This window comes from Chamaea fasciata, unplaced genomic scaffold (genome assembly GCF_029207755.1).
Source record: "Chamaea fasciata isolate MVZ Bird 193981 ecotype frontalis unplaced genomic scaffold, bChaFas1.0.hap1 SCAF_15, whole genome shotgun sequence".
Lineage (NCBI taxonomy): Eukaryota > Metazoa > Chordata > Aves > Passeriformes > Sylviidae > Chamaea > Chamaea fasciata.
The window spans coordinates 17253877-17274542 of NW_027094100.1; the positions used below are offsets into that span (position 1 = coordinate 17253877).

Here is a 20666-nt window from a genome sequence, read left to right on the forward strand (position 1 = left end):
AAAGGGGAGGAGCACTGTGGTGACCTCAGCTGGGACACCCCTCTCCAGGGACCAGTGTCCTGCTCTGGGTGGGATCCCTGGCTTGTCAAGGCTAAATGGGCTGGGACAGGGGTTTGATCTGGGGCAGGGCTTGGTTCTGGTGGCTTTTCTGGGGCACTGTCCCCTCCCTTCTACCCCACTGTGCCCCAAGTGCCACCATGGCACCTCAGATCCTCTGGAAACCCCTGTGCTCTGCCCTCCTCCTGATGAGCCAGGAAACCACTGCCCTGGAGTGTTTCCATGAATCTTCACAGCAGGAGGAATCATTAAACACCAGGAGAGCAGAGAGGTGCCTTTCTGAATGAACTGGCAGACTCTGAAGGTGCCAGCTCTGCCCACCTGGGTCGTGGCTCTGCTCTCACAGCACTCTGGTGCATGGGCAGGGCGTTCATACTGAATTTTCCTTTCAGACAGGTGATGCCTCTGGATGTGGCTGAGGTCTTCATCTGATTATCCCATGGAGCTTAACACTGCTGCTGGCAAGCCTCAGCCTCAGTGGACAGGCTCAAGGAGAAGAGATAAAACCAGGAGATCAGGCTACAGATGCCAGGCTGTTCTGTCACTGATTTATGGCAGAGGGGATGTAACTCCTGGAGACACTGAGTAACTGCAGTGAAGCCCTGGAGCACATATTGCTGCACAGTAACACATCTCCTGCTTTGACAGCACATTGCCTTCAGCCTCCCAGCTCCCAGGACATGAAGAGCAGCACATCCACCACAGCCCCTGGAGCTGCTCTGGGGGCTGGAAAGGCAGCAGGGGTGGGGGGGCTGGCAGCAGCAGGAGGGGCAGCACAGCCCCATCACCCCCGATGGGCTCAGCTCGTGCAGGGATATCTATTGCTGCTGTTGCTGCTCACCCAAAGCTCCCCTTCCACAGCTCTCCCTGTTTTTTGGGGGGGAAAATCTCTGCTACTAAGTTTAAGCAACTGAAATATCAAACAGGGTTTCACTGGAAAATATCAGTGGCACAGGGTCCCAGAGAAGCTGTGGCTGCTCCTGGATCCCTGGAAGTGTCCAAGGCCAGGTTGGACACTGCGGCTTGGAGCAGCCTGGGATGGTGGAAGGTGTCCCTGCCCATGGCAGGGGTGGCACTGGGTGGGTTTTGAGCTCCCCTCCAACCCAAACCGTTCCATGATTCTGCGGTATCAAAATGGCAGAATGTGGGAAGTTTTTTCATTTGCTGATCAGCATTCAGGGAGCTGTTCTGGACTATCAGCCGATTCTGTCCCTTCTTCCAACCTCCTTCCTCAATCCTGACACAGCTGGGCAAAAGCACCAGTGACCAATGTGCCTGTGCAGGTCAAGGAAAGTATTCCAGAAGAAATGAATTTAGCTCCACCTCCCCTCCCCCAAATATCTGTCATACGGAATCCTCTTAGGAGGAAGCATTTCATGAACTACAGTGAAAAAAATTATTTGCAAACTAATGGCTGGAATAAAGAAGTAAGCTGGCCTGGGGCAGCTTCCAGCTGTCAGAAACCAGAGCAGCCACTAAAAATCCCTGCACTCTTCAGGGCACAGCCATCCTGAAATATTAACATCTCTGGAGCATTGCAGGACCCCAGCATGTTCCAAGGCCGTGCAGAGACATGGGGCAGGTTCAGCTGTGCTGATAAAGTGATTTAACCTCACTAAGAGTGAAAAGCAGTTTGGAAAACAGATTACACCAGAGGTGAAGTGAATCTGTCTACAAACACTGTTGAGTAAGGAAATGTGAAGTCTGTATTTTCACAGCAAGCGTTCCTCCCCAGAACAACGAGCCAGCAACACAAACTCTGCATCCATTAAAACCCTGCATGCTCCAGCACCTCCAGTCTATATTCTGTGGTGTTTCACACAAAAGCTCAGCTTGGAATAACCGTTCCCTGTGGGAGCGGAGCTGCCTGAGGCAGGCGTGTGCCATACGTACCCCGGAGACGACGAGCTCCCCGCCCAGGTTCTGCACCTCAGCCTTCACCTTGCTGCAGATGTTGAGCTGGTGGCAGTAGAGCGCGATGCGCTGCAGGTAGGCCAGCAGGTCCTGCTTGCACGCTGAGTCCGGGCACTGCGGGGCAACACGGGGCACGTCAGTCCGGCAGCATCACAGCTGGGGCAGCAGCCACAGACAAACCGGCACCTCCCCCCGGAGCAGGGGATGGGCTGGGAGAGCGCTGCCCTCCCTGCACAGCGCCGGCCTTTGAGGCAGCTGAGCAGCACGAGAGGCCTCTAAAAACCAGGACCCATGAGCAGGGGCAGCACTGGACAGGCTCCTTCAGCAGCCCTCCCAGGGAGGAGGAAGAGGAAGAGAAGGAGGACTATTTACCCTCCCCAGAGCAGGTCTGGCAGCTGTAAAAGGTCCTTCCTTTACAGTAGCAATGGTCTGACACCGAAGATCTCAAGGTGCAACTAGCAGGTGTTACCAATTCCTTCCTCAATCCTCAATCTTAAGTATTCCAAGCTCAAAAATTACAAACCTGACACCGACTCAATTACATGCAGCAAACAGAGATTTTCCTGACTTCTGCTCCCATTTCGTAGCAGTGGGGAAAGCAGGTTCCTTACCAGGCACAAAATGACATTTTTAAGGTGCTTGCTGCAGCACTCAGCCGTAAGAGAAAGGGAACTTTTTCAGCTTTGCACAAAAGGCTCTGCAGGAGTCCTTCTGTGCAGTTTGGGCAGGTGGCATTTTCTAGGACAGAACCGAAGAATGAGCCATGGATGAGCCAGGCTCAGTCTGGATTTCCAGACCAGAGGAGAGCCCAGCTGAGGAGCAGTCACAGTCCAGAGCAGGCTCTGTAATGGGATGGGTTTTGCCGCCCATGCCAGCCCTGCAGCCCTTGTAGGAGCAGCAGCAATGGGGAGCCAGCAGCAGGTCCCCCATGGGCCACCTCAGCTCCAGAAGCACCCCACGTGTTCACACACACACACCACCTACAGCTTCACATCCATGTGATTTACATCCCACTGTGTCACACCCCATGTTGCTTAAGCCCTGCTCTGAACCCCAGAGAAGCATCACTTCTTGTACCCCCCAGAGAGCTCCTGCTCTTTGTTCCAGGGAAATGGCCACTCATCATCTCGTCTTCCCACCCAGCATCCACAGACCCCGTGGACAAAACCACCATCAGACTCCCACTGATCCTTATCTTCTGCTCTAAGGCAGGCTGCACTGTGCCCAGCATTACTTCAGCGGTGGCAGTGGAATTCACCTGGCATTACTCAGGGACAGGACTACAGGCACACCCTTGCAGGGATCTCCAGCCTTCGAGACAGCAGCACTCCATCCAGAGTGATTTAGGAGCTCTTTTCCACACACCCCTGTTCACAGCAAAATCCCATTTCACCTAAGACTCTGATCCTGTGCAAATGGATCATCTGATGAAGGTTCATAATGCACATGGCATGACTGAAAGATTAATCTTCAGTGTGGCACCACTTCATTACTTAATGCTTCACCCCAGCTGAGGGTTGTTGCACTGGCCATGCAGCCTCTCCTCCCCTTTGAGGGCAAGGTAAAAATCTCCTCCTGGCTGTGAGCAGCAGGCTTTGAGCCCTGATTCTCCCTGCAGACCTTCTTCCCTTAGCTATGAGATGGAAGCAGAAACCCTTTTCTTTGTATAAAAGAGGAGCAGATTGTGGTGCACACGCAGGGATGTGCAAACAGGGTCCCACTCACATGGAGCATTTCCTTCCCAACAGCACCTGGTCTGCCAGAACAGGCACTTCCCTCTGCAGTGAAGGTGAGTACAGCTAACACATACATTTGGTTTTTTCCAGGGCCAGAACAAGTGGCTTTTTTAAGGCAGAGTGGTCTCTGTGCTGAGCAGAGGTAACTCAGGAGCTGCAGTGATGTGCACACAGAGCTCACACACACAAAGGGGACTGCAGTGGGAGACCTGCACAGCTTTATGGGCACCTGACCCCACCAAGTGACATAAAACCAACCCAAGGTAACTGCAACACTCAACCTGGGCACATGGCTTCCCTCAGTGCAGCGAAGCCTTGCCTAACGAAGCAGGAAAGCTTGCAGGTTAATTTTTTAAGCTAATCAATATTAGTCAGCAGTACAAGATGTTTTAGAGCAGGGCCACAAATAGCCCTGGCCAAAGAGCTAATGAAAAGCTCAAATTACCCTTTTGGAAACTGCTCTCCATCTCCCAAAGAGCTCATCTAACACAGCTAGCGAGCAGCACAGCAGCAGAGGGGCTCCAGGGCTGACAAATGCCCAGAACAGCATGTAAGGGGGATGGTTCAGCAATTCCAGCTACTCTGTGGGGCTGTGGAACCGTTCAAGGAAAGACTCTCAAGGCAGGAGGCTGCCGCACCATCACCAACAGCTGAGGAAGGCAGCAAAACCTTCGTGGAATAGGAATCGTCACTGGGTTGTGTACATCAGTATGGTGTGAGATGGAAACCCACACCCTGTCCTGTGTGTGCTATTTCTGCAGGCAGGATTGAGGACTCAGCTCAAAGACAGATGAGGTTTAAATGGAGGTGTAACACATGATTAAAAAGAGCATCAACAAAAGGCACTGCAGGAGCCCTGTCCTTTCCTAGGCAGGAGCACTCAGATAAACATCAAAAAACCCAAAAGGCAACAATTTGAACACTGATCAAGAATGACTACATTACTGGATTAACCCACAGCCACAACTCCCATCTGCAGAGCTTCTGTGGGAGGATTCCCACAGCACAGCCCAGCAGGGAGTGCAGTGTAGATGGAAATGAACATGTGGGGACAACCCCACCTTCCCAAATCCCCCCAAACTGAGCTGCTGCCACAGACTGAGGGAAGGTTACTGGCAAAAGCTCAGCTGGCTGCTCCAGGTAAATCCAGGATCCACCCTAGACACAGCAAACACCCCCCACTTTCAGTTCTTGCTGTCCCAGCTGAGCCTGCAGAGAAGCAGAATCACCCTGTTCTCTCTTTCTGCAGGGAAAAGGGGCAGGAGAAGACAGCAGAGCCCCGGTGGTGTGTGCTGATGGACACAGCCCATCTCCAGTGGCTGCAGGGGACAGCCAGCAAGCCCAGAGCTTCTTCCTCCCACTGCTCCTCCCTTTGGGAATGGGCCCTGCTACACCAGGAATTCCCAATAAACACCCCTTAGCCCCGGGTGCCAGCTGGGCCCAGCAGGAGCTGCCAGCAGCTGTTTTGGGGAGACTCCCTGGCAGGATGGGCCACACTGACCACATGTGCCAGCAGCTGCCACCAGCACAGCCACCAGCCTGTGCCCAGGGTCCCCACCCCAGTCCCCCAGCCAGGGACCAGTCTCCCCAGCAAGAGGCTGCTGGAGCCTTCTACTGGGAAGTGGGGCTACCCCTACCCTCACCCCCAGCTGCTTCTCACTGGATGATCACAACTGATGTAACTTCAGCCTCCACCGCTAGGAAAGGAAAAAAAGGATCAGAAATTTCCTTCGGCTTTGTAGGTGTTTCAACGTAGAAAAAAATAAATAATAGAGAGAACCCTTGTCTTGCTGCAAATCATTGTCATCTGTGTTGTGCTCATAACTGCTTCATATTCCCCTGTTCCCAGCAAGCAGCAGCTGCTTGGAGTGAGGGATGGAATCCTTGGGGAGAACCTGCGGCTGATGGCGGAACTCTTCCCAACAGACACAGAATTCCTGGGATGGCAGCTCTTGGAGTTTCAGAGGAATGTGCTGCAGAAGGGCCTGATGGTAGCGCTGGGAGCTGCTGGCACACTGACATGAGAGGTCACAGCTCTGGTGCCACCCAGCACACGGGACACAACCCCCCCGTGTGCTCCCAGCCAGGAGCAGGGACAGCAGAATCAGTGCTCAGAGCTGTTCCTGCTCTGTAGCTGTCACACTGTTCCACATTAACACGTTTCTAAAGAGTATGGAAGCACATCTAATGAAATATGCAGGCTCAAAGGATTAGCAAGAGTATGGAGTCAGGAAAAAGCTATATTCTTGTCAAAATGACTAACGGTACAGTGCTGCTCATATTTATCTTCAAACATGTGCTTAATCTGTTACATTTTTAAGGACCTTACTGCTACTAAAAGTAGTTTTATATTTTGAAATGGCTTGGTACAGAAAACCATCTACCAACTTTGCATAAAACATGTGAATTAAAGAAAAAAAAAAAAGCAGCATTGTAAACCTTCAGCCCAAGCTCCTCTGAGACCCTGAACACAAACTGCTCCTTGCTTCATTTACCTACATCAGCAGCACACCTGGCTCTTGCAGAAACAAGGCTGTCAAAGTGCTGTAGCAAGGAGAGCCATTTGAAAAAACACTTCTCAAATTTATCTCCCCACTGAACATTTCTCACTGCATCATTAATAGAGGAGGGTGTAGACAAGCACCTCTGAATGCAACATTAAGAGAGAGTCCTGCACTGCAATGATTTACTTTCAAAGTGACACTGGTTCAATTAAAACTTTGCAGTACAAATTTTCATCCTGAAAAGGCCTGGAAAGCAAGTGACAACTGGAGAAAACAAAGTTTAGTCCATGATCTCAGACTTAACCTCCCTGCATTTCAGAATCTTTCTTGAAGGTGAAATATTATTAGTAATGTTGATGTTTCCCTGCTATTTGGGTGTGGGTTGAGGCCAAAGGTGCTCTTGCTTGGCCCAGTTTCTAAGTGGCTGAGGACAGGCATTGCATAAATAAATCCCTGAGCTGGCTGTGCTCGTTCAATCCTGTAAGAATTCCCTCTAAACACTGGGACAGCACAGCCACGCTTGGGGCATTGCAGGCCTTGCTCCAAGTCTTCATCAGCTCTGACTGGATGGTGAAAAAACCACCAGAGAGCTTTGACACCCTCCCCACTCAGTCTGTGGGGCACCTGAAAATTGTTAATCTTACAAAGCTGCCTCCAAAGCAGTATTAAAGGTTGTGCAATCCCATTGTGCAGGTGTTGTCCCTGCAGTCTGTGCTTTGGGAAGCAGCAGGAGTGCTCTGGGTGTGATGTGAGCCCAGCCTGGTCCTGCTCAGCACTGCCACTGCCCTGGCTCTACGTGACCTGAAGCAGGGCTTGGCACAAAATGCCAGGTGCCTGATTCCAGCCAAGGAGCTGCTGTGTCACTGCTCAGGGAGGCAGGAGAGCAGCTGGAACGAACAGAATTTTCTAGCAGCAGATCTGGAAAATCACTTAAAACACCCCAAAAGCAAACACATTTTCATTTTTTCATCATGCCTGCAGTACTAAAAGATCTGCTCTTGCTCCTTGGTGCTGGAGGCTCATGGAACTGTGACTTACATGGTCAGCAATGGTCCGGCCCAGCTTGTCCATCCTTGACCCAGCCTCTGCGATCTTCTTGGCTGCACTAATCACATCTGACGTGTTCTTCAGTGGACCTTTGCCCCTGCAAAGCGGAGCAGAGGCCACAAGAATGAATTCTATGTCCCTTTTCTCATTCTGTTCCACACAGTGCTGGCAGTGACTCCTCACCCAAAGGGCAGGAGCAGCCATTACAGCATCTTCATTTTCAAGAGTTACCCCCTTTCAGCTCTTCCCCACATTTAGCTTAAATCTAGGAATAAAAACATCTTAAATTTTACTGCTTTGAGCAACTTAATGATCATAAAAGATAACATTTTAGAAGATGGATTTGCAATTTTTATGGAATGGAACATGAAGTTTAAAAAATAGCATTATATAAAATCTGGTAAATTAATTTCAAAAGGCATCAAAAACCTCTCTCTTTCCTCTGCAAATAACAGTACTAGGAACTATTTCTGCAGTATGGCAATATTGAGAAGCCCACAGAATTGAATGCTGTAAAGAACTGAGCAAATACATATATATATATATTCCTGGGGACAAGAATCACCCTTAAGAAAGAAAGAAAGACAAGCAATAACTGCTGTATGTCTGTAGATCAATTTAAACAGTTATTACCACCCAGCCACTGCACAATAATGCATCTCCCCAGTTAATATGCAGCTGGAACAGGGCACCATTTAAAGGAAATTACAAGAAGTGCGACTCTTAGGAGAACTTGCACCGTGTCTCATTGAAAGCCCAGCAGCCCAGGCAGCTTGGAGCGAGCACAAATTAAAAAGCCTCACCTGGTGAAGTCTGTCATTTCCATCATAATCATACACATCTGTTTGGCCAGGACAATGATGTCATTGCCACTGTCGTCCCATTTTGACACTTCGGCATCCAATTTACTCTTTTCCTCCTGGAAGCTGGCGACCTGCTCAGCAATCTTGGCTTTCTGCTCTTGAGGGAGCTGAGCCATGATAGCCTGGAAAAGAAGAGTTTTCTCACATGGCTTCCTGCTGCCTTGTAGAGGCTTTTTGGAACATTTCACTAATAACCAATTTCAGTCATGTAGATGGAGGATAAAACTTTAATGGCAATCCTCTACCTAGAGGCTTTACAGAGCCATTTGCTTCCATTTTGAATCAAAGTTTATACTCTTTTTTAAAGAAAAAGTACCCAGAAAGACAAGTTGACACTTAAAATATGGGCCTTTGCATGATAAAGCTGTTAAAACTCCAAACAAATTTGCTACATATTACCATCCCTCAAAGTTAAAGTGCATGAAGGAGGACTTGCCTTTTATAGAAAATTTCAATGTTTTAAAATTAATTTCCACTTGGGTATTGAGGATAATAAGAAATATTACCAGTCTCTTCCCTGCAAAAAGCTAGCTATACTCTCTTGAAACATGTCTGCAGAGGAAAGAGTAAGTGAAAATAAAGAGTATGTGCTTACTCCCAAATAAAATCTCTCAGACTGGGTTTACAGCCTGTGTAAGACTCCATGGCCTTGGCTTCATAAATAGTGGGAGCACAAATGCCTCCAGGAGCAGGCAAAAAGGAGCCTTTGGTACTAAAAATCCTCTGGCAGCAGCTGTGTTAGGAGGTAAATGAGCAACGTCTGCATTTAAATAGAAGGGGGCGAGGGTCCAGGCATAGAAAGTGCTTGTGCAAAAGAGGGAAGCATAAAAATACTCCCAGTTAGTTTAATTCTCAAGCCAATGTGGCAGAAGTTTGATAAATAAGGTCTGGCTACTTCTTGCCTGGCAGGAAGAGACTCCACAAAAAATCAGCCATGGCACTTTCCCAAGAGTGTAAATTGTTATCGATCCAGAGGGGCCATGTCAAATAAAAAGCAATAGGTAAAGCCTGGTTTTCCTTCTATGCACTGATTTTAGGGTTTCACCTCTTAATGATTATATATTGCCTATCAACGCTTTCATTTTTGGGTCACAGGAAATGCAGTAAGTTGAAATTATTTCATTTCTGAGTTCCTCTCAACGTTGTCTTGATAAATGCTCAGTGACCAAAAACACACCTTCACGTGTGTGAGGAGACATTCTGTGAAGATTTTTTGCTCATAAAGTTAGTGTTTGTCTGTTGAAAATAACATTAATCCAACGGAGTGATCTGACCTGTACCTCCCCGCAGAAGCTCACCTGACTATAACATCTCTGATATCAAAATGTGACTTTTTCTTGGTACTAAAAGGATTTTGATCTTTCAGAATACCCAAAATAAAACACAGACATTTCTCACATCCATCAGACCAACTGCATTTCACTCAACCTCCTTTTCAGAAGAATGCTAGAAAAAAAGAATGCCAGTTTTCTGATCCAGCATTTTTATCACTACCCCCTCAACTTTAACCTGGATTTTCAAAGCAAGCTGAAGTGTTTCTTGAAGGCAGGTCACACTTTTATTAATGCTCAGGTTTGTGCCTTACCCTTGCACTCTGTCCAGCAATGAGCTGATCATCCTCAGTCTGGATACTGGTTCTGCTTCGGACATCGAAATCCTCGGTCTCAAAGTCAGAATCATCCAGCTCTTCAGGAGTCTGAGGAAAAAGCATTCGGGCAGAGTCAAACTACAGATTTCATGGCTCTGAAAATCAACAAGAATACTGTTTTTCAAGCAGAGAGAATGGAAATCAGTGGAGGTAAAAATTATTCCACGTTTTCAACAAAAAGGTAAATACAGGGACTGCATCCAGCTCTGAACACGTGTGATTTTATGTGCTTGACTGCTTCTGTTAAACACCATAGGGATCCCCAGAACCACAGGGCAGTAACTAAACAGCTGAGATTTGTCAGGACATTAATGCACTCAGCATCTGAAAGACAGAAAAAAGTTCTTGCAAAATGAGCAGCGCTTTTGCAACTTGATTAAATGTAAAAGCTTCACTCAAGATTCTGAAGCTGGAATTACACACAGCTCTAAGGGCTGGTTCAGAAGCACAGACAGTGTCTTCAGAACAATTATGAATCAAAGCATTGACTAAATTAACAACAGATAAAATATCTCAAAATTTATCCTTATCCCTCAGGAAAAGCTGAAAAATTTCAGCTAGTAAGGGCCGGCTTTTATGCTGTAGGCTAAACACATCTGACCTAGTTCTTGCTTGCCTAGGATTTATTTTTGCTACTGCCAGTCTGTAGCTGGCAAACTTTTTATAAAACCTATCAAGTTTAAACAGCATGTTTGTCAAAATACTACATCTTTGCTAAAGTGGCACTTCACGACAATTCTCCAGAGCTGGGTCAACAAAGAACTTCACTGATACATGCAATAAATTGTGATTAACAGACAAGATGCAAATAAAGTCCCTGTTCTTTAGGGTTTTTTTCTATGATTCGAATTTCACAGACTTGTCTTCCACTACAGAAGCTTTGTGATACAGTGAAAATAGAGTTGGACATGCAAAATAATTGACAAAAAGGAAAGGTGAGTAGGGCAAAAATCAAGACTTTTGGTATTCCAGCCTCCTCTCCAGGTCCTGGAGTACAGGGTATATCCAAAAAATCAGCAGAGGGACACATACTAAGAAGTAGCCCAGTGTATCAATATTTTAAAATAATGAAAAAACATAAAGAAAACAGTTCTGCTGTACGTGATTCTGTCTGTGACTCTCTTCTGCCCATCCCTCCCAAAGCTCAGGGACACACAAAGTGTAGCTTCTGCCTTTCAAGTGCCACCAAGGGCAGAAACTCCTCTGGAGTGACAAGCCTGGGCAGCAGGGAGAGGGGAATAAATACAGATACAGTGAGATGGTAGTTTTGAAAATACCCTGCATAAACACAAAAATGAGGTGCTGCAGTGGCTTTTCCTGCTGGTCCCTGTAAAGAGCAAGAGCCCCTGGAAAAAGCTGAAGTGAATGAGCCCCTGTGAGCAGGGTTACACTAAGCCCTGGAGAGCCCTGGAATCCCCATTTGGACGTCTCTTTTATCCCAAAATAAACTCTCTGGACGACAAGTGCTAATATTTTAACTTCTTTCTAGGTGGCTGCTGTGTGGCCAGGGACAAACATCAGCGTTCCCAGCACTGCCAGCCCGAGTAATTGCTGCCCACTGGGACTGGCAGCCGAGCTCCCTGTCCTGAATCACAAGGGCTTCAGCAGGGGGGCAATCACAGCCGTTTGTCTGCATAGCAGGAAGGCACTGATATCTTCATCTGCCACTGGCTGTCTATAAATCCTGAGCTTGTCTGAAAAAAAATTCCATGGGGAGCACAGATGTCGTCAGCTTTTCTCCTGGTTTCTCATCTGATCCTTTGCTTTAAGCAGCAAACACGGAAGATGCCATTGCAATGGTTACTGCAATCGCATATCTCCTGGGGCTGTACGTTCTTGATTTACTGACCACCAAGTTGCATCTGCCATGGTCACCACTCTGAAAGACCAGGGCAGTTTTCTCAGTGTCAAAGGAATAATAGGAAAAGAAGAAAAAAGGAATAAACCCCCAGGATTTGTCTTTGCTATGTCTGGCTCCTGTCCATTTCTGCGCCAGTAAGATCCAAGAAATAGGTCCGTGGATCAGCTTCAACCAGGCTTTCCTTTTCTGCATCCCTTCAAACAACTGCGTCCTTCTGTGTCTGGCCTACCAGAAATCAGGGCTTCCAAGTCACACCCATTGCAAGCACACAGGAATCAAGGCCTGTGTGAGCTGCCCCTGTTTACCCAGGTTAGCCAATTAACTAATTACATGCTCTAGGAAATACAGGCCAAACTCATCTCAGCTTCCTTTTGATTAACTAACATCAATTCTCAAAATTTACTTAATGAAGAGCCATTAGGTTTTATTTCTAAGCTCTCAAACCATCAACAAGCATCTATGGTACTGAATTCATTTGCTGTTGTTAACTGAAAGGTCACCGATTTTAGCACATTAACGAGCCAGGCATTGCCATGAGATTACAAAAGATGCGTGAAGGGTATTTAGCATCACAACTTGGGCCATCATCGATGCTCAGATCTGGTTAATGAATCTGAATCTAAAGGTACTGCTCAAGTGCTCCACGGCGATTATTTTAGGACTCTGAATGCTAATAAGAGCTAAGTGAAAATCTTCTCCCGTCCGCTCTCCATTAACCTGACGGCTGTCAGTTCAACAAAGGCAGGAAAGGCTGTTGGGGGAAGTTGCGCTCACCCGGATCATCAGCACGGCTTTCCTGATGTCCCGGATGCCGTCGTACACCAGCCGGGAGGCGTCGATGAACTCGTTCTCATCCATGGGCTGGGCAGGGTCGGAGCTCAGCGCTTCCACCGCAGCTTCCACTTGCTCCGTGAAGCGCGGCATGACTGAAACCCAGAGCACAAAGCCGGTCAGTCCCACCCCGAGCCACTCTCTTCTTCCCACTCCTGCCTTGCTCTCAACTACCCCGGAAGCCGTGCAGTCCTTCCATTGAAATCACAACCTTTGGTACAGGAGGTGAAGTCTTAATCCAGCTCTGTTTCTGCTTACGTTGCTGCTGTTTGGTGTTTTCCCCCTGGACAGTGAAAAGTTTGTAACACCCTTCTAATGGACAAGGAGAAAACACCCGGGGAAGTCCCTGGAAACTATGGGATAAAACATTGATTGTTCGTTTGTTCCCTGCAGATGTACATCTTTTTTTGGGGGGGGAGAAGAGTCATGCTACCATCAGGAAGCTCAAGTTTAAGAAGCACTGGAAGGGGGCAGATTGCACTGCTGCATTTCAGTGACTCACGGTGCCCCGGGAAGAACATGCCAGAGCCAGTTGAGAGTCTGCTGTTTCTTCAGTGTTACCCTTTGATTCTTCATCAAAGTAATTAAAGCAAAACCAACAACGAATGGCTGGTGCTGAAGCAGCCAGAATCATCCCTTACCCTTACGGATGTCACCAGGAGCTCACAGGGAACACCCTGATTTGCTGTTTTTTGGTGTAGGGCACTACAACCTTACAATGCTCTTTCAACAGTTGTAAAGATACTTTACAAAATTTACCCTAATCATTACCCTAAATTCACTCTGCTGGGGGAATGTGATCTTCCTTCTGGACCCTGAACAGCTACAGCTGCACAGCCTGGTGCAATACTCCAAGATGAGCACGGCACAATTTTCAAGCCTTCACTCACGCCTGGGATCCCACAACCCGGCCCATGACACCAAGCACACTCAGGGACACCTTGTGCACCGCTGAGCTTTGCGCCAGCCAACACAGCAAAATCACACTTCTCACTTTGCAACAGCTTTGCAAACAACTCCCACTAATTTGCATTACAGCAAATTGAGTCTTTAACATATTTCACAGGTACACCGGCACCCAGCTGCCCACGAGCTCTCAGGCAACAGCAATTCAGGGCTCCTGGGAATAAGCGACCCTTACCTGTGTCGGACAGTAACTTGGTGGCTTCCAGCACCTTCTCAGTGTACACTCCAGGTTCGTAGTTGTCCATCTCGGAGGTGACCACGTGAATGACGCGAGCGGCACGGCCTCGGATCGCACCGGCCGTGCGGTCTAAGCCATCCACGTCTTTCTCTTGGAGAGCAATGACGCATTTGTTCACATCTTCTAAAATGTGATTCTCTGGTGGTAGAAGAAAGAGGATTTAGTTGGTAACGGCTTTTTTGTCGCAGTCCTCAGCATGGCAATTGCCCAGGGTGGGGCCTGCTCTACAGAAGCTCCACGGAGGTGATGTCAAGCATTAATGTGAAGGTCTCTACAACTGGCAAAGAGCTGCCCTTCCACAAGAGGTTTCAAAAAGCCATCAGTCCATCCACCAAATGGCCTCCAACGTTCTGCCCCCGTTTGTACTCAATTTTACCAACAGGAAAGCTGAGTTCTGCCGAGTTCTTCCCTGGTTTCTTTCCATATTTCTGCCCTGGACTGCCCCAGCCCTTATTTCAAATACCTGCAAACCACTCCCCATGTGCCAGTGCACGTGGGGCGATGGGCACCTCCCCAGCACCACACCTACTCCCCTCAACACTTCAACAGGCACTTGGTGCACGTTGCCAGCTTCCTCCAGAGTGTTTTCCTCCAGCCACACACATTCCTTCAGAGCACATTATACTGCCAGTTGCCCATTCCCACCTGAGACCATAATGTATACAGTGAATAATGTGGAAAGCATTCCAGCCACACAGCACTCACTGGCTGTTCAGAAAACAAACAAAAAAATAAAGGCAAGACCACTGTTTGCAATTAGCTTTTTTAATATTTTCTGGTTTTGAAAAGAGATATTTTTCCCATTCATCAAGTCCAAGAAGCCCAAAATGTGTAAAACCTTCTAAGAGATTTCTGAAGATGCCTAAAGAAATCGGGATCCTTATTTGAGGAAACCTACTCTAAAGATCTCCCAAACTGTTATTAGAGACTTCCACACTCTGTTAGAGAACTCTTTAATGTACCAGGACTAATGCTTTGGTATTTTTGTCCAACACCAGCATTTGAGCTGCTTGGTAAGAAACTAACTTGGAAACATTTCTGCTCGGTCACTTAAAATAGTTTCCAGTGTTAATTACCATTGACCTAACCATTCTACACTGCCAACCCATGCAAGTGGCTTTTATTCCCTCTGCAGGTAGTAAAAGAGCCATTTTGCAAGTTTGTAGAGACAAGAAGCTCATAGTGTTGGCTGGGAGAGGATTTGGAGGAACTGCCTGAAAGGATTGCTGCAGGAAGTTATGCCTGATTTCCATAAAATTAACACAGCCAGGTGCAATATTGCGCGACTTCTGTAAGTAACCTGGGCAAAAATTACACTTGTGAAATCCCTCTGAAGCAACTCAGCCTGAGCAGGTTCAGCTGAGGGCAGACTGTGGCCCTGAGAGAGGGAAAGAGCAGGTTCATTAGTGATTTGACAAGTCAGTGAGCAGGCACAGGAGCCACAGCAAGCACAGAGGGGATTTAAAGAAGAGACAGCCCTGGGAGCTGCAAGAGCCCAAAGAAAAAGCTTCGGCGCCAGGCCAAAACACAGACTGTTTATTGCTTCAATTCCTAAATGAATAAATTAAGCTACAGACCATTTAAAAGCCTCTTTGGATTATCCGAACTTTAATAAAAGGCATGGATGAAATTAAGGCGAGTATTTAAATGTCTGCTGATCATTTAATGTCTTATGCAGATGTGAAGTGGCCACAAAGTCCTTTCTAAAGAGAGATAAACCACAGGGCAGCTTGCAAAGGGCCCAGGGAAGTGCAAGACTGTCAGGTCTACCTGCTCTGGTGATATTCTCCAGCTGGATGATAACAGGTAAGATCTGACTTGTATTTACAAGAATTCAGACTTTGCTGAGTTCTTGTAAATACACCCGGTGCTCCCTACCCTACTGGCACACGGAGCACAGGTTCCCCACCAGCACCTCTGGGGATAGGAGAAGGCTGTCCCACATCCAAACCCCCCTGTCCTCGTGCTGAGCAGGAGAAACAGAACACAGCACAGGCAACAGCACAGGGATCTTGTCCCTCCAAAACAGCTACAGGGAAAATGGTGTGGTTGGGACACAAGGTAAAAGCAAAGGTATTTTTTCCACAGAAATGATTTTTAGACCAAACAAGGAAATACATTAAACTGTGAAAAGCTACAGAATAAAAAGTCACCCATGACTGTCAATCCTCAATCCACGCCCACCAAACACCTTCCACCTCCACCCACCTCCACATTAAAGGAATTAAACAATGCTTTTCCAAGCCACCCCAGCAGCCTGTGAGAGAGTCTGAGGGCTACAGGAGATCAAAATCAAAGAGCAACAGTCGGGAGATGAAGCCACAGATTCATAACTACATCTGTGCTTGTCTGCTGCACGTCCTGTGGAAGGCCTCAGAACCATTGCCACGCTGAACCTCTGCTGCCAAGGGGCACTGCAGGAGCCCGGTCAGGCAGCACATGCAGCAAACACTGGGGAATTCACACACCGGTAAATAGTGTTCATCCTGGCAGTGTTCACTGGGAGGCTCTTCAGAAAAAACAGTTCCACTGAGATGGGCAATCTGTGGCATAAACCTCCGTCAACGGCAGAGGAACAGAAGGCAGCAAATGGAATGGTTTTTTAAGAGGGTTTCAAAGGAGATTCAGGTAATTTCAGAACATTGAATTTGACAATTACACGGTGCTATCAGCAACTGCACTAAAGAACAGAGATAGTGGGCACACCAACACACCTAGAGTGCTTCAGGAAGGCACCGATAAGAGGGATAAGAATTACAGAAGGTACAGGAGAGCTTTGAACTGAGGAATAATGAAACAGGCAAAGACTGCGCAGTCAGGGAAGTGATGACTGACAAAGTGCATGGCAGAACTCTGTACGTTTGCGAACAGAATGAAGAGAGAGAAGGGGGAAAAAACCTCTTCACCATCTTTAGTACAAGTAGGGGCATCAAATCAAGCAAAAATGCGACAGTGCAAAACAAGGAGGTTCTTCACACAGAGCACACTTCAGCTGTGAATTTCGCACAGGATGATGGAGTTGCCAGCAGTTTATAACGGTAGAAAGAACAACTAACACCAGCTTAAATGAGAATAATGTGTCAAGGACTGTTCAGGAGATAGCACCTCTGATGCTGGAGCTCCCTGAGCTGCACATCACTCATGGCTGGAAGCACACAGACATCTCTAGGCTACAGGGCTCCTGTGCCATCCATCTCCCATCCTGACAGTGAGCCTCCCCCAGACCCTGCCCTAACTCAACAGGGCCCTTCTGCTGCTCTGCCTATGAAAATGCTGTCACCTGCAAGCTCACCTGCAGCACTGCGCATTGAAGAATCCTTCTTCTGTGCTGTTACCTAAACACAGCATCCCTTTCATCAAGCCTTTACTCGTGGACAATTGATACAATTCTGTAGCATGAGCTGAAATGTGAAGCCTTTACTTCAGCACACCGCACAGTAGGGATGTGGGATGGCTTTCATACATATTTATATATGCAGGCACTCATGCACTCACAAGAGCTCCTTTAAATTCTGCTTACATCCCAGTTAGTAACTGATACAAACATCCTAATAACCCCAAACAGCCCTTGGTATAAATCATACCCGCCACGACTTCATCCAAAGAGAAGTTCAGGCTTCCAGCAGATGAATTGGACTTGTGGCGTTTATATGGAAAACATTTATCAAAGTTCAAACAAATAATATTTTAAAGAGTATTTATTGCTTTAATATTTTTCTACCATCTCTTCGATAACACACACATATAAATAATTACTGAATGCACTTGAATGTCTGGAGTTGTCTCAAACTACATTTCCTTGGTTCCATTTTGGGTGGTGAGCACTCACTCGAGGTGAACTCACCTGAGTCAACTTGCCACCACACCAGGGAAGAAACCTTCTCTGCTTACTGCCAACCCCCTGAGAGTACAGCTATGCAATAGATTTGGTTATTTAACCAAAAAACTCAGTTCTGTTCTAACCTGCATCCCTTCAGAAAAAGAGGTTGTCCTGCCCACAACTCCCTTGAGTCCCGTGGCGCTAAACCTGGACTACAAGGGAAAGAAAGTGATTTTACTGAGTGATGCAACTTCCTGCTTCTGGTGACTTCAGTTTTAAGAAGCAGCTTGAAGCTCTTGAGGGCAGCCCAGCACTGGGCCCACAGCACGAGCTGAGGAGCAGAGCTTCCTCAGCAGAGCTCCCATTCCCGCAGTGCCCTGCAGGAAGACTGAGCCCTCAGGCCAGTGGCTGACCCCTGCAGGGGCACAGCTGCCAGGGAGATGCCCTTTGGCTGTGTTTATATGGACTCACAGTGTTTCCTTCTCAAATCTTTGTACTCTTGTGGGCAAGCTTCAAGTGGAGCCTCTAACTTCAGCACGTGATTCCCTCTGAACAGATTTCCCCAAAACAGGCTCCTCCCAGCTGTGCAATTCCAGCTGCTGCTGCCTCAGTGAGCACCCACAGATACAATGAGCTCAGATACTGAACTGCTCAAGAAGTTTATGCTCACCCATTGCAAAGAGGAATTTTACTGAGAACCCAGGGAACCACAATACCACATGTGTGACAGTGCAGGTGACTCATCACAGGAACACCACTTGGACTTTTGTTTGGTTTTTCTTTTCTTAATCATAAAAAAATACGATCCCTTAATTCAGGACCCTAATTTTTCATCTACATTTTCTCATGATGTTCACCTGGTACTTCTGGCTCCACACATCCTCCTGTGAAATCTCTCTTTACAACTGGAGGTTTTAGGTCACCTGAGATGCCCAAACCTGCCTGCACCACGGACATTAGAATCCCATCTTGCAGTGGTGATTTGTGAACACTACTGCAGTCACAATTCCCATGGTTCCATGCCCATTTCCTCTGACTAGAGCACAATTAAAGGATGTGGAAATAAAAATGCCCCCATTATTTTTAGGTCACAGCAGCTGATAGTGGGTCCTTATCAAGATGCTGATAAAATGGATTATCTTGGCAAGCACTTGGCCAAACGTAATTATTAATCTATTATAATGATCCAATCTCTTTTAAAAACTCTTAAAACTTTACTAAAGCTGACATGGTATGAACAGTTTTATTTTAATTAACTCGTACAACCATGGTTTGATATTCAGTTTTCTTTACACGGCAGAGTCTAAAGTGACCCGAGGGATCATTTTTTCTGCTAGTTCCTACCTTGGACATAAACATGTTCTATTTCCCCCAGAGTTACTGGTGAGGCTTGTCCACAGCAGCTAAATGGTAATTCATCCTTAGTTCAGCCAGCAATTCCAAATCTTCTCCTTGAAACGACATCTCCTGCTGCACCTTCACACCTTGCTGGGCACAAGGTGATCCCAGGTGAGGTGTGACAAGACCATCCCTTCCAAAAGCCTCACAGACCCCAGAACACGTGCCCAAACCATCCCTTGCCAGGATTAAGCTCATAGGAGGATGATTATTCCTCAGCCTGGAGCCCTGATTACCTGACACAGCCAGGAAGTCATCGATGGAAGTGATGTCATCCACAGCATCCGTCAGCACACGGACTTGCCTCTCCCACTGCTCCTTGAACAGATCCATGTTCTCTTGAGCCAGTTTGCTTTGGGGTTTAGCAGCCAGAGCCAGTGCCGCATTGATGACCTGTAAAACACCTCAGGATTTTAAAAACATATCCCAACAAAACAATTACCTCCCGTGTGTTTATCCAATGAACTCAGCAGCAGACAAAGCAAGTTTAGTAAGTTTGGAGGAACTTGATGTTTAAACACAGAAGTGTTTAATTTTGTTGCTTTCACATCCACCTCATACCTGCTTCCACGTTTATTATGGATAGTTATTAGAAGCAAAATCACTTAGCACGTTTTCACAAGACCTGGTTCCACCTGTCTTTAGCAGCTTGTGGTAACAAGGTGTTGCTTTCTCAGTGCAGGCTGTGTTGTTAAGTATTTTAGACAGGATGACATTTAGTACACTCAAGGATGCATTTGCTACTTGCCAAAACCTCAGTAAAAAGGTCACAAAAGGATTAATCTTATACAGACTGAAGCAGAAACGATATGCAAATACAAAATTAAAGATAAACTTTGATTTATCACTTTTCCTCGAAGCTTTACTCTGGATCTTGCCAGTAATTGTTTTAATGACTTCAGATTTCTGCTGTGGCTGTGAACAACCCAGATCATCCAGGGAACAGGAGATGCTCCTTGTGAATACCCTCTCCTAATTGTCTTCAAACCCCTAGACCAGAATTTACACCGGATCCTAGTTTTTCTTAGCAGGACAAATGCTACAGATGCTGCTGGGTCACAGAGCTTACACTGTGTCCACTAACTGGTCATTTAGATGACCACAAAAGCCTCTTTGAATGCGGGGAGAAACCAATCTCAACAGCCTGGTCCTGCTCTTGCTGCAGCAGAATGACCTGGAAGCGTGCCAGATGTAAGGAACCATCCACAGCCAGAGCGTGACAATCCCAGCCCTATTCCCGAGCACCTGGGAGTCAGAGCTAATTAACTCACAACTTCAAGGTGTAATTTTTCTTCTCTACTTTAGGACCATATTAATTTCACAAACTTGTCGACCAAAACATGCAAGCACCAGATGTTCCCGCTTTTCCAAAATCTACTTTCTCTACCTTCTTCATTTACAAGTGTCACAAAGCATTTAAAAAAATCTATAACTCACTAAACATGGAAATGATGGTGATGTCAAATGTACTGGGACGGCACTGAATGAATCAGGCAGAAGGAGGGGGCTGCTTCACCAGAGGGATGCCAGGAGTTAGCAGTGATAGAAAAATCCACAAAAGGGCTGGGCTGCTCCCCACGCTGCCTCTGGAGCTGGGGCTGCAGGTCTGGGCCACAAATCCAGCCCAGCTCAGTGGGTTTGTTGACAGCGACGAACACAAGAAGCAGCACCTGAGCCTGAGCAGCGTCTGCTCTGTGGTTCTGTGGGGATGAACACACCTCTGACCCCTGGAGGAACAGCACTGTCCCCGTCCCCACCAAGGGCTCCTCTGCCGCTCCCCTTC

General features: G+C 47.1%; 1 protein-coding gene across 2 annotated transcripts in view; it reads right to left on the reverse strand.

The window, feature by feature from the left end:
- The window catches only part of CTNNA1 (catenin alpha 1), a 117581-nt gene that overhangs the window by 1683 nt on the left and 95232 nt on the right, over positions 1-20666 (reverse strand). For both annotated transcript variants that reach the window (XM_066197010.1, XM_066197011.1), the window contains exons 11-17: positions 19120-19276; positions 13603-13803; positions 12405-12556; positions 9707-9817; positions 8062-8243; positions 7250-7355; positions 1951-2085 (exon numbers count right to left, since the gene is read on the reverse strand). In XM_066197010.1, coding sequence (XP_066053107.1) covers positions 1951-2085; positions 7250-7355; positions 8062-8243; positions 9707-9817; positions 12405-12556; positions 13603-13803; positions 19120-19276 — 1044 coding nt within the window. The remainder of the gene's footprint in view (positions 1-1950; positions 2086-7249; positions 7356-8061; positions 8244-9706; positions 9818-12404; positions 12557-13602; positions 13804-19119; positions 19277-20666) is intronic.